Genomic DNA, 14,689 nt, shown 5'->3' on the forward strand with positions numbered 1-14,689 from the left:
AATGAGTTCAAGGCTCTCCCCCACTTTCTCTTCTAATAGGTTTAGTATGTCCAGTTTTATGTTGAGGTCTTTGATTCACTTGGACTTGAGTTTTGTGCAGGGTGATAAATATGGATCTATTTGCATTTTCTACATGTAGATATCCAGTTAGACCAGCAGCATTTGTTGAGGATGCTTTCTTTTTTCCATTGTATGGTTTGGAAGTGGTTGCTGGGGGCAGGTTTTGAGGTCTCAGATGCTGTCTTTTCCTGCTGCCTGCAGATCAAGATGTAGAACTCTCAGCTACCTCTCCAGCACCATGCCTGTCTGCATGCCGCCATGCTTCCTGCCATGACAATAATGGGCTAACCCTCTGAATCTGTAAGCCAGACTCAACTAAATGTTTTCCTTTATACGAGTTGCCGTGGTTACAGTGTCTCTTCACAATAATAGTAACCCTAACTAAGACACCAGCACTATAATGAAATGCCTAAAATGGGTCATTTTATTTTGGCATGCTTATCTGGAGCATCAGGTCAAATACTGGGCAGCCCCATGGTTTGGGTCTTCTTGGTAAGATGGCACACCAAGACAGAAGCCAAGAAAACATAGAAGACTGATACACCTCAGAGTCCTTCAAAGTAGTGAGTGAAGCTGTGGTCCTTTTTACAAGGGCTTGTCTCTTAAAGTCCACCAAACTTCCTCCCCAGGGACCGAATTTTTACATATAAATTTAGTGAGAACTCAACCAACCCATATCATTTAAAAAATTATGATTTAAAATACTCGAATAAATTCACGTGCCTGAAAAATGAAAAGCATCAAGGAAAATGTCCAGTTTGTTGAAATAATAGAAAGATTTTTCTTTGAGTCCCTTGTGTAGCACGAAGGAAGTCTGGATCATCAAGAGTGGGGATTACCAAGTCATTTGTGTAGCACTCTTCTACCTCCTGACATAACCTTAAGACAACTGATACTAATGTGACTTTTAGTGTCTTTAGGAAAGATCAAACTCACATTACTGAGAACCACTGAATTCCAATGTCTAATGGAAGTTCCTTCTTCTGACACTAAATTCCATTCCTCCTCTAAAATTTCCAAGTAAATAAAAATAAAATTAAAGTACCTAATAAGTCTGTAGAAGTTGTGTGTTACTGTAAGAAACTGAACTGATTTACAAAGTAACCTGAGGCTGATCTGTGAAACAATCCAGCGGTTAACCTCTTGATAAAGTGGATCTGAGTCCACACAGTGAGTGTCTAAGAGCTGGTAAAGAAGAAGAAGCAAAAAGGATGAAAAGAAACTGCCATTGCTAACTTGTAGTGTACACACTGAGTACTCAGCAGCCTGCTATGTGTGGGAAGAATTCAGTCTTCTGTCTGTGAACAAATGTGTACTTGACACACACAAAAACCAAAAAAAAAAAAAAAAGACAAAAACAAAACAAAACAAACAAACAAAAAAAAAACCCAGTCATAATTTAGAATGTGGTGCTGAGCCACACAGTGCCAAAGAAAATTGAGACTAAGTTAGACTTTAAAGAGAATAAGGCTGGGTCTTCTGCATATATGTTATGGGTGTTTCGCTTGGTGTTCTTATAGGATTCCCAACAGTTGGCATCAGGGACTGTCTCAGACTCTTTTGTTTGCCTTTAGGACCCTTTTCCTCCTACTGGGATCACTTTCCCCTAGCCTGGCTGCGTTGTTAGGCCTCAGTGAAAGAGGAGGCCTTAGTCCTGATAAGACTTGATGTGCCCAGGATGGGTTGGGAGGGAGAGAAAAAAAAAATAAAGAGAATAAGGCATTGAGCTGCCAAAATAAAACGAGATTTTTTTCCAGGCTTCTCAGCCATTTCTCATGTTTACCATCTACCTCATCATTTCCTCTTTTTGTGGTCTGGAGCAAGAAGTGGCACGCTGGCCAATAAACCCCCTGCCCTTGTGCAAGAAAGGAAATTTGGACTTCATTGCACAGTTGCAGAGCATGTTAACATATGGTGATATCCTGGCCTGTTGGGGATGAACTTTTAAAAAGGGGTGAAAAATCCACTTTGAGCCTCACTTTCCAGAGGTTCTTACTAAACTGAGAAGAGAAGGAAAGGAAAGAAAGGAGAAAAAAAAAAAAAAGAATGAACTCAACTGAATCACCTGCATCTCAGCACACAGGTACAACCTGCAAGGCTTCTTCCTCTGCTTGCATGGCTTTCTTATTAGAACAGGTAAGATGTTTGTTAAAGGCTAGGACAATGGGAAAGTATGCAGTGAGATGGAAAGAAAAAAAAAAAGGAAGAGAAGAAAGATTGTTAGGATTCGCCAAAAGCTTGCTGAGGAGCCCAGGGAACAGCTGCCTGCCCATTGTTTCCACCTTCTGTGATGCTCTCAGTGTCTGTGAGCTGAGCGAGTCCTTCATTTCTGTGGACTTTACTCTAAGCATCTGTGAAAAGTATACTAGGGACAGGGAGGTACGTCATGCATGACTGTCAATATTCTATTTAATTTACAAAGCGCTTGAAAATGAGGTGGTGAGGAGAGAATAGGAGAAAGACTGGAGAAGCAAAGGGAGAAGTGAGGTAAAAGGAAAAGAAAAGAAAGGAAGGAAGCAAATAAAGAGGGAAGGCCTTAAAATGTAGACACATTTTAAACGGGGGAAGTATTTTTGGTTGTGAGCCTAGCCTCTAATAGCTGAGCCATCTCTCCAGCCTCCTAGCTCTCCAAACTTACATACAAGTAACATTATACGGACTGATTGTATTTATGTGTTTAGGAACACACACATACATGGACTCACACACACACACACACACACACACACACACACACACACACCACCACCACCACCACCACCACCACCACCACCAATTACAACAATTAAAGAGGCCAAGTATTTGAAAACGATCAAGGGAAACTACATGGGAGGCTTTGGAGGGAAAAAAAATGATCTAATTAATCTTAAAAAATATTTTTAAAAAGTAATTTAAGGCAGGATGGCCTTGCTGGCACACAGAGGAAGGGGGTGCAGGCTATCCTGATGAGACCAGACAGTGGGGAAGGAGGGCTCCTCCCATCAGAGGCCTAGGAGGAGGGTATAAGGGCAGAAGATGGGGAGAGGGTGGGAATGGGAAGATAAGAACAAGGGGATAACAACTGGGATGTAATGTGAATAGATTATAATAAATAAAAAATATATAAAATAAAAATAAAAGGAGGAACTAGAAACAGAAAGCTCATATCCATGAATCTATGACTTGACATTAGCAACAAACTACAGCAGTGGTTCTTATGGGTAGTTTCCAGGTTCTAATGCTCCTGCAAACAGCTTGCTTCCCCAGAACTCTCCTGAATTTTTATCTCTGGAGGTGAGGCCCGTAGTCCCTAGACAGCACAGATGCACGGGCAAGCCTGGGATTACTAGGCAGTGAGACTAGGAGGAGGTAAGGCTGGAAATGACTCAAGTCTCTTCTGTCTACTGCTTTGGGAAGATCCACCGTGTATTGTATCTTTCTTCTTACAGAGAGAAGATGCTTCAAGAATTTCCAAGTGCTCGCATGGACCATGGCTGGGGTCTCAATTCTGCTTCTCAGTGCCTGTTTCATCACCAGATGTGTTGGTGGGTTCTGAAGGTCAAATTCACTCTACTTCTCCGTGGCAAATACTAGCAATAGATTCTTGCTTGGTATATCACGTCTCTTTTATGAAGAGGTTTTCTTTTTTGTTTTTAACAAAGTTTTGTGAATGCTATATTTTATTATTCTTGACTGATTTCGTTGCCTAACAATTGCTTACATGTATATAATGTATTCTGATTACTCATTTGTTCATGTCTCTCTTATGCCCCGCCCCCTTCATTATCAATTCCCACCCAGTACCTTCCCAGTGTCATGACTTTTGCTTTGGTTTTTGTGACCCATTTAGTTTAACAGGGACCATCTATGTGATCACTAAAGGAGTGTATCCATGGGGGTGGGGGTGATGGGTCATCAATGAGTACACAATTGAAGGGAGCAATTTCCACACTCCCTGGATCTGCCAATAGGAAATAGTCCAACAGAGGATATGGCCTCCTGAGGCCTCCCTCCCACCGTGCCTGAGAGTAAATGGGCCCATTGTTCGACAAACCCAGTGCAGCTGCTGTTGGTTTGTGATTGTAATAGCTGTGTCTTGCCAGAAGATGGTGTTTCACAGATATCCTCTTTATCTTCTGGCTCTTACATACTTTCCCTCTCTTCTGCCGTGCACCCTGGGCCATTAAGTGAGTGATAAACATCTTGCTTAGAGCTGAGCACCCACCCATCATTTATTCTCAGCACCTTGTGTGGCCGTGTGCTTCTGCATCCCCCACCAGTGTCTGGAAGGAGAGGCTCTGCTGATGGAGACCGAGCTGTGTTTATCTGTCTATGGACATAAACACAAATACATAGCTGGCAACTTGCTACTGTACTAATTCTGTGGTTCTCAACCTTCCTAAAGCTGTGGCCCTTCAATACAGTTCCTCATGTTGTGGTGATCCACCCCCCAGCCATAAAATTCTTTCATTGCTACTTCTTAACTGCAATTTTGCTATTGTTATTAATTGTAATGTAGCTGTCTGATAGTCAGGATATTTGATATGTATCCACCAAAGGGGTTGGACACCCACAGGCTGAGAACCACTGATTTAGCTGAATAGTAGTATTCATATTCAGGTTTATGATGTTCCCTGCAATGGGTTTTTGGCCAGATTTACTGTGCCATTTTTATTTCATTTTCCCACCCCCATCCTCATCTTTAGGCTATTTCCTAAGCCAGAAACTCAACTAGTCTAAAACCCTGACTGAATTTCAGTCATCTCTACGTATTTTTTGGGTTGCATGTTTTCCATGCCCTTAGCTTGCTGGAATTCTTGTTTTAGATCCCTATCGTTAACTTATCCCTCTCTGTGCTACCCTGTACATTAGATACCAGGTCAGCACCAAGGGCACAACGATCTGTTTTGTGGACGGAATGTTTAGGTGGTTACACTTGGCTCAGGGGGGAAAAAAAAACTGTAAACGTATTTTTTGATCTGAAATAAATTCCATCCTTTTTAAGCCAGGAAATGTAAGTTATTCTTTCTTTCAGAAAGTGGATCCCAGTGTGGAAGGGAGAGGAGGCAGTGAGGAAGCTTCCTGATCACCGTTGGCTGTTTTGTTACGAGCATAAAACTGGGGGCAAGGGTTTCATTACGTAAAAGGGCCTGTGGCATTAACTACATCTCTTTCCTCTTACAGTAACATACCGCAGCTTTCAAATTTATGGGCAGAAAAGGTTACAGCCACATGAAACTATTAAGGAGCTTTCCTGCTACAATGAAGCCTCAGGTACAACCATCTGCAAAGCTGGACATTAAAGGTCGATGTGATGGGTTTTTTTGTTTGTTTGTTTGTTTCGCTTTTATTGTTTAGCTTCTGGATTGTCTTGAGAATAAGAAAACTGTAGTGGAATCATTTTCTATTTTTCCAAAAGAAATGAGAAATCCTGCCTGTGCACATAGTGGTAAAGCATTGATATGAACAGAGGAGCAAAACTCAGGAAGTGCAGGTAGCCTTGGGCCAGAGATCTCAGAGACATTCCAGTAAGCTCTGAGGGCCAATTTCAACTCTGTGTCTAAATAGGAAGTCTAAAAAGGACATGATTAATTCCCAGGAATGGAGGTTTTCTCCTCATGTACCTGCTTCCAAAATGAAGTGGAGAAAAACATGTACAGAGAAGTTAAAAACGCCTAAGGAAAAATTACTGATATCTTCTATATCAACATAGTTCGAGACTTAGCAAAGTGCTACCGGATGCTGGCAAAGTAAGTTACTTCTCAGAGCCACAGTATTCTTGTCATTAAATTAAGAGAGATTTCATTGAATAAGCTTCAATGACTGAAATTCTATAGTCCTAAAACATTCATCCTGGTTCAGAGAGTTGGCGAGAGTGCCACCAAGGAAGGTGTAGCCTGGGAGTCACCCAGAGAGAACTCAAGACTGACCTTCTTAGCCTATGCACAGAAACTTGAGGTCTGTGGTGCCTCCGTGACCCAGGTAAACCGCACTTATCGCTGCATTTACTGGTCTCGACATATAGAAAATTAAGATTATGCTCCAAAGGCAAAGTTGCTGCATGTATTTATTGATATTACCTAAGAGTCTTAGAGAACAAGATTCGGGTACAGGAAGATTCTAGGTTCTGGCTGCCTGTGCTGGACTCCACAGGGTCACTGGCAAAGTTTCTGGGTAATCTCCGAAGCCTCTCTCCTTCCAGGTTCAGTCAAGCCTTGCTGTCCTTTGAACTGGAAACATTTTCAATCTAGTTGTTACTTTTTCTTTACTGAGGCGGCCCTGTCCTGGCCATCCAGCTTAAGGAACTGCTCAGACATGGGAGCTCACCTGGTGGTTATCAACACATGGGAAGAGCAGGTAATTGGCCAACAGGCTCCTTAGTGCCGAAGCCATGGTCTTTGCAGATATGTCCCCGCAAACCTGTGTGCAAGGTCTGAGCCACAACTGTTGCCAAAGACGGCATGACTTAGTTTCAGTCTCCGCGTTTCTAAAACCATTTAAAAACTAATTTTCATAAGGAATTCTGATATTAACAGGCACGGGGGTGGTAAGAAGCTAACTTTAGAATAGTATTTTTTGATATACTTTGTGTGGACGAGGGCAAACAACTATTACCCATTGTCTTCAGACTCTGATTAATTTCTCATGATAAATAGATACATTTTATGTGACTACCATGAACAACAAACAAACTTTGAATGAATTTACTAAAAATCTCCTCTTGGAAGTTAGAGGGTTTTCATCTGTTAAATTTTGGCACTTGTACTTTCTCACAATAAGAAGTTAATAGATAGCCTTCAATAATCTTGCAGGTTTAAGCATGTTTATCTATAAAGTCTAGTCTTAATTTCTGCTAAAAACTCAATTCTTCCTAAAACTAATTACTTTCAACATCCCTTCAGAACCAAAATAATTGATCTTATCTATTATTATTATTATTATTATTATTATTATTATTATTATTATTATTATTAATTTATGTATTTTCCTTAGGAATTCCTTTTTCACACAAAACCTAAAAGGAAAGAGTTTTATATTGGACTGACAGACCAGGTGGTGGAGGGTCAGTGGCGATGGGTTGATGACACACCTTTCACAGAGTCCCTGAGGTAAGTACTGCCTTGCAGGAAAATTGTCACATTAGATGGTCCTAAGTGAGACCATGCTTAGGGGAATTCTCAGATTGGTGTTTGTTACAGTGATGCAAGTTCAGGCCCATCAGTGGTGATACTGGATGCAGGAGGAAGGAAATGGGAGATACAGGCTCCTACTTTCCCATTCCCTACGATTCCCAAAAGAATGGAAGAAAAATGATAGATGAAAACGAAATTAGATCTGGAAAATCATTGACTTACAATGCAAATTATAAAAAGAGTAAAATTCAATCTTATGTCCTAAAATAGAAATAAGTGAAAAACAATAATTTGTAAAAGACAGGATATTCTTATGATTCTATCCTCTTTCCCCTTAATAATGGCCCTGTGTTATTACAACACCACACTTTACAGTTTGCAATCGGTCTTCATTTATTTTTCTTTATTGAAATTATGCATTTCTGAGACACAGCATACGAGGAAACTAAATGTCAAAGGGACTGAGTGACTTGCTCAGCTAATCAGTGGTTGTGAATTCCGCGTTCAGCAGACCCGAATCCTGAGAAGATGTGCGTCACTGTACAGGAAGGACGCCCTAGGAAGACAGGACTCTAGCATAACAAAACCAGTGAGAGTGTCATGAGGTAGAAGGGCAGAGGCAGCGCATCTGCCAGGTCAGCACTTCTTACTGTGCTGCCCCTTCCTGGGTTCAAATTCATGAAACTCCATAACAGCATAGAGATCCAGGAAGATCCGCCAGCTGATGACGTAGGCAAGTGGGTTTTCTTCGTTGATAAAATGGAGACTATAATTCCCACCTCACAAAGTGGCAGTTAAATAACAAATGTGTAAGCTGTTTCACGTATTGTCTTCTTTTTCTGAAACCGAAAATCTCCTGTGTTTCTTCCCCTTTACAGCTTCTGGGATGCTGGGGAGCCCAACAACATAGTTTTGGTGGAGGACTGCGCCACCATAAGGGAGTCTTCAAACCCCAGGAGGAACTGGAATGATCTGCCCTGTTTCTACAATATGCCTTGGATTTGTGAAATGCCAGAAATAAGGCCTTTGGACTAAGTACAAGGGGGCACGGGAGACATGGTTTAAATGCAACATTCAACATGGGAAAAGGTCCGCAATCTATCATAAGGACCATATATGTATGTGTCACTCTGATAATAGTTGTTCCCATTGTTAAAAATCAGTGGTACCAACTGATGTTCTTTTTTTTGTCTTATTATTATTTTTTCTCCTTTATTAATTTATTCTTGTTACATCTCAATGGTTATCCCATCCCTTGTATCCTCCCATTCTTCCCTCCCTCCCATTTCCCCCTTATTCCCCTCCCCTATGACTGTTCCTGAGGGGGATTACCTCCCCCTGTATATGTTCATAGGGTATCAAGTCTCTTCTTGGTAACCTGCTGTCCTTCCTCTGAGTGCCACCAGGTCTCCCCCTCCAGGGGACATGGTCAAAGGTGATGTTCTTGCCATAGCCTGCAAGTTCTCTTTTTAGAACTTAGAAAGGAATTCACTAATAAATGCAGCAAGAGCAAAAGGATTTTCCTTTTGACATCTGTCTTGCTTCTGATAATTGGTATGAAAGGTTGGGTACAGAGCAAGTGCACTGTCCAGCAAAGAAGAGGTCTATAGAAAGAAACTCTGGGTGGTCACCAGACCATCCTCTTCTTTCTACATCCTAGGGTCTATCTTATCTCCTTATGCCTACAATGCATAGATCACTCCTGTGTTCTCCGACAGTGAGGAAGACTCATCTTTGAGTCTTGAAACTTACTGCTGCTCAAGAGAATGACATGGCCTTTGGCGCATCTCTGTAGAGAAAGACCAAACTTCAGCTCTGAACAGACTGTAGTCTATCCCACTCATCCCTGGATCCCCATTTTATTGGCACTCTCTTCTATCAACTGGGTATCACCTGCATTTGTATCTACTGATTAAGTGAACCAGAATTCAAAGTAAAATAATCCTTTAAAAACTCAGTTTCATGTTTTTCTGTCTCGAGACTTTGCACTTATTGCATGATATTATGCATGTTTCTTTGAGACAGTCATACAGAGACCTTCAGCAGCATTCACACATTGGAATAAATATGTATCCTTGAGTAGAAAAATTAAATTAAATGAATCAAGTCGATATATAAACATACTTTACAAGCATTTCTATTAGGCATCTTAACAATCTGATTTTGAAACTGACATCCTTCTTTTAAACACAAGGTCATTTAAACTAAAAGAAACTTCACAACTTTCTAGTTCATTTAAAACTTATTTTTGTTTGAAAATTTTATGCATGTGTATAATTGACTTTTTAAAAATCCATCCTTAACTCCTCCACTACAACCTACTCCTGCACACCTCACTACTCTTTCCCAATTTCATGTCCCCCCTCTTTTTTTTTAAGGCCACTGGGTCCGCTCAGTGCAGTTTGTATGCACTTGGGTATAAGACCTTCTACTGGAGCATAGGCAGCCTCTTGGGAACCACATTCCACCTGCTCCAGCAGCCAATAGTTACCAATTGCTAATTCTCATCTGGGGATGGGGTTTCATGAGCTCCATGCCATCCACTCTGGGATTCAGTATGTTTTATATCGCCTTTGCTATGTTGAATATGCCTGCCTTCCCACTGCGGTCCTAGAATCTCCAAGAGTTTTATGACAAAGAGATTCTGGATTCTGTCCAAGGGCAATGACCCTGGGATTTCTGTCCTCTAATCTATTTATGTGGCTGATTACATTTGTTATCTTGACAGTGTTGTAAAACCCCTGCATCTCTGAGCTGAGCTGAAGTGATCATGGCAGGTGGTCTCTTTGATGCTGCTCTTTTCTGCTTTTTTATGCTGTGGTGAAACACTGGCCACAACTAGCTTGGGCATGGAAAGGTTTGTTTTGTCTTAACATAAATTACCTATTTGGAATCATCCAATGGACACTTTTAAAATATAGTGCTTTGTAGAAAACATTACAACTTTAGCCACAAAAAATAGAGTAATAAATCATTCATATAAGCCACCATTAGAATTTAAATACACCATTTATGGCTCAAATACTTTTAGAGAATAGCCACATCACTATACTACTTAAAACTTTAGGTGGAAATGATCAGAAAACAAAGACGTAAAAAAGGATTTGCATAAGACCTGGTGTGTAAAAGCACACCTTTCACACCAGCCTGTATCTTGAAATTCTGCTTAGTTTTTCCTGTATTAGTTGGAAGTTTCAGGTCTTAAGTTGAGGTCTCTGATCCATTTGGAACTTATTTTTGCAGACTGACAGAAATATATCTAGTTTCATTATTCTACGCACAGATATCCAGTTTTCTTAGCATCACTTGTTAAACAGGCTGCATTTTCTATAATAAACATTGTTTTTCTATTTGCCAAAAATCAAGTGGCTGTAGCCCTCTGGGTTCCTGTTTGGATCTCTCCTATTATGGTCCTGTAGGCTCAATTTTCTTAGCAAATATATTTTATTATGAACTTATTAACGGAGAGTACCTCACAACTCAACTAACATAAACAATAGGAAAAGAAGATTAAAGAGTACAATAATGAAACCATAAGGATATCAGTTCCAAGAAATGATTCTCCTAGTGTAATCAATAGGATTTCTTCTACTGGAACCTGGAGCAACCAGAACCCGGAACCTCAGCCAGAGCCCGGAGCCCCGAAGCCTTCCCTCGAGTGGTTCTCTCTAGGAGCATCTAGAAGCAGAGTGATAAACAGCCAAAACTATCCCAAGTCTCCAAAGGCCCCACCTCTTGTTTTTGGCTCACATTTATACTTCCTCTCAAAATTTGTTCAAGGATGTTTTTCAGCTGGTTAATAACCAATCTCCCCCAGACGGTGGTTCGACTTCTAAGGGGATAAACATCACCTGCTTTCTCACAAGTCTTTTTCTCATGTCCCACCTGTGATCTAAACAAAAAACATGTTTATCTCTCTTTCATGGTCCATTGATTTCCATATATATCTTTGTGCTTGTACCATGCTGTTTTTGTCACTATAGCTCTATAATATATCTTGAAATCAGAATAGCTTTCAAAGTAAACTATCTTTTATCTCAAAGGGATTAAGAAATAATTTGTTATGGGCCATATATGAGTTACTGTAGCTTAAGTACATGAATTCAATAATGTGTTTCTACATGTAAGTGATTATTGTGAACTTTTATAGTAACATGACAACAAAAATAACAAGATATAAATTAAGGCATTTTTCAAATATATTGGCAGAAAAATTATGTAGATCTGTTAGAGCAAAGCAGGCATAGAGAAAATCCAGGCATAGGTTTCAGATGTTATCTGATGATACTGTTAGCTTTGGACATGCTAGAAGCCAGTGGTCTGTTAATACGTTTTTACCTGATTGTTGAAATGATAGGCAATCAGACTCAGAAATGAACCATGCATGGCTATTATGACTGAAGATACCCCATGAATATTTGGCTCTAGATCTGTAACATTTCCACATCCCACAATAAAGAAGTTCAAATTATTCAGCCAGCCTTGTAGAATCATTTAACATAGATATGTCTTATTCATGTGTCCTTCATTTTACAATATACTTAAATATAACCGTTTGTAGTATATATGACGTATGTAGTTTTACATAGTACAATATTTAGAAATATATAAGAAACTAATAGGGATGGAAAGATAGATCCAAAATTAAGAATGCATACAGCTCTTGCAGAGGACCCTAATTCGATTCTGAGCACCCACACTGTTCATAGCTGCTCCTGGGGACCCCCACACTCCAGCTCTTGGGGATCTAACACCTCTGGCCTCCTTGGGCAACTACGCTCATGTGTCCATTCTCACACACAGATACGTGCATATATTCATATTTAAAAATAAAAATAAGCCTACATTTTTAGGCCCAGTTCTGGAGGTAAAGGTAACCCACAAGCTTAACCAGTGAGCTCTCCAGAGACATCACAGCATCCTTGTGCTCTGATGTGTAGCTCCAGGAGGGACAGCTTGCATGCAGACCCAGAACCAAGTCTGCCCACGCCATCTTCACATTCCCAAACCTGCCTCTGGTTATAAAGCCCCCTACACCAGTCCTTGCCTGAGACAGGCTAGAATCCAACATCAGACACGCAACCAGGGAAAGAAATCTATGCTTAGGTGACGTCACTAAAAGGAAAGCAATGTGAATGGCTAAGGGAAGATGCCCCTTCCCGAGCCCGCTGGTCCTATACAAATGCTCTAAAATAAAATGTCACTGAACCTTAGGAAGCAGAATTTAAAGAACAGTCATGAATCTCATCAAATAATATACAGCATTTGTAGAAGAAATGAGCAAAGATCTCAATAATCTTAAAGGTGATGGGCATAAATGTCTGAGTTATGTACAAGGACATACAGTGTGCAGCTGAACCAAAGGACAAATTCAACTCTAGATTTGAAAACTAAACTCAGAAAAGAGATAGAATCACTGAGTCCATTGAAGAAGACTCAAGATTAAATGAAGATGAAGTTGAAAAACCCAACAACCCAATTAGTAAACTTGGGGTAAAATGTTATAAGTAAAATGGATAAAGATGAAGATAGAATGTCAGAAAATGAGGGTAAGCTAGAGGAACTAGACCACTCAAGCCAAGACTAGGAGAAAATTTAAACACACAAAATAAATTAGGAATTAGGAGACAACATTAAAAGAACAAATCTTCAAATTATAGGCACAGATGAAGGACACTAAGTGCAGTTCAATAGCATAGATTGTATTTTCAACAAGATCATAAAAGAAAACTTTCCCAGATAGAGAAATGCATAACTATATGGATACAAGAATCACACAGAACACTGATTAGATAGGACCAGAAAAAAAACCCACAAGACACAATATGGTTAAACACTAAGCATATAGAACAAAGAGAGGGCAACAAAAGAAAAACTACAAAACACATATAAAGGAAAAGCCAACAGAATAACAGCCAATTTCTCAATGGAAAACTTAAAAGCCAGAAAAGCCTGGAGCAATGTACTTCAAGTCTACAATGTTCTGCTATACTCATAGATTGGTGCCTAGTCCAGTTGTCACCAGGGAGGCTGCCTCCAGCGCTGATGGGAGTAGATGCAAAAAACAAAACAAAACAAAACAAAACAAAACAAACAAACAAAAACACCACAAGCCAAACATTAGGAGAAAAGAAAACCCAGGTTGGAGGTTTTCATTGGGTTCTGCACCTTGGAGATTCCAGGAGAATACTGCTGCAGAATCAACTAAGGAGGGCTCACTGGGGCTCACAGAGACCTAAGCAGCAACCACAGAACATACATGGTCTGTGTTAGCTCCTCTACCTGAATACTATGGTTGTTGGCTTGACGTTTTTGTGGAACTCCTGACAGTGGGAGTGGGGATGTCTCTGCTTTTTGTCTTATCTTGAGACCATTTTCCTCCTACTGGATTACCTCACCCAACCTGGAGGTGAGGGTTTGTGTCTGATTTTATTGTATCTTGTGTGCTGTGTTGGTTCATGTCCCTGGGAGGCCTGTTCTTTTCACAGGGGAGATGGGACAGAGAATAGATCTGGGGGAGAAGAAAGGTGGGGATACTGGGAGGAATAGTTGCTGTCAGAATGTATTGTATGAAAGAAGAGTAAATAAAAAAATTTTAAGGGAATCATGGATGTCAACCTAGACTACTGTACCCAACAAAATTGTCTGCCGTAATTGAAGGGGAAAGAAAAAGCTTTCCATGGTATAAGCAGCTTAATAAAGTTATGTCCACCAAATGAGATCTACAGGAAATATTGGATCTAAGAGAGGAATTGATGCATCTAAGATACAATAGAAAGAAAACAATGCAAGTAAATGGACAGAACTAGAAAGCATTATATTGAACAAGGTCACTAAGACCCAGAAAGGCAAATGAAACATGTTTTCTCTCTTATTTGTAGATCTTGGCCCTGAATCTGTAGCTGTGAGTGTATAACCTGGTGTCACCACAAGAACCAAGAAAGTAAAGGCACCGTGTGGTACTGAGAAAGGAGTTTATAGAGAAGGATAAAAGGATACAGTGCTACAAAGTGAAAAACAGGGAAAAAGGAGGTGTGTGTGTGTGTGTGTGTGTGTGTGTGTGTGTGTGTGTGTGTTGTGCATGAATTAACTGGAAAAATGGAAGGGAAGCCAAGGAAGAAGGGAGGAGGGATAAATGCACTAAGAATGTTTTTTTTAAGCCACAGGGAAATACTTTATGTTTGCTTAAAACACTTATATAATATATAATGCATACATATATAATATGTATCACAATTATGGCACTGGATATAATAATACTCCCCCAAGAGCCATCGACTAACAAAAGCCTCAGTGACAGCCATGGAAAACCTCCCTCATAGTTGTTTGTCAAGGTAGTTGAAGAGTCTCCCAAAATAATATATGGGTATTGCCATTGTCTTTGGTTTCCTCCCCAAAAATTGAAGGTTAAGACCCTACTGCTGGAGCCACCACACGCTTCAGGTACAGGACTTGGAGGAATCCAATTGGAACTGACCTGGAAGCCTTATTATGAGTGGTAGTTCTCATGTATTCAA

The 14,689-nt window shown here is 40.2% G+C and overlaps 1 protein-coding gene across 1 annotated transcript; it reads left to right on the plus strand.

The window, feature by feature from the left end:
• The first annotated feature begins 1,958 nt into the window (after positions 1 to 1,958).
• On the plus strand, positions 1,959 to 9,331 carry CLEC4E (C-type lectin domain family 4 member E). Its single transcript, XM_084765549.1, has 6 exons — positions 1,959 to 2,143; positions 3,489 to 3,584; positions 5,224 to 5,313; positions 6,242 to 6,396; positions 7,033 to 7,148; positions 8,051 to 9,331. Exons 1-6 carry the CDS (start codon positions 2,107 to 2,109, stop codon positions 8,205 to 8,207), a joined length of 651 nt encoding a protein of 216 aa, XP_084621675.1. The 5' UTR covers positions 1,959 to 2,106; the 3' UTR covers positions 8,208 to 9,331.
• Positions 9,332 to 14,689: the final 5,358 nt, after the last annotated feature.

This window comes from Acomys minous, assembly GCF_964271855.1.
Source record: "Acomys minous genome assembly, chromosome: 17".
Lineage (NCBI taxonomy): Eukaryota > Metazoa > Chordata > Mammalia > Rodentia > Muridae > Acomys > Acomys minous.

Bases quoted from the DNA above. Each gene is read 5' to 3' on its own strand.
- CLEC4E (XM_084765549.1), top strand. From the start codon at position 2,107: ATGAACTCAACTGAATCACCTGCATCTCAGCACACAG. The intron at 3,585-5,223 runs GTGGGTTCTGAA...TTCCTCTTACAG, and splicing joins TTTCATCACCAGATGTGTTG to TAACATACCGCAGCTTTCAA. The intron at 5,314-6,241 runs GTACAACCATCT...CTCTCCTTCCAG, and splicing joins CTGCTACAATGAAGCCTCAG to GTTCAGTCAAGCCTTGCTGT.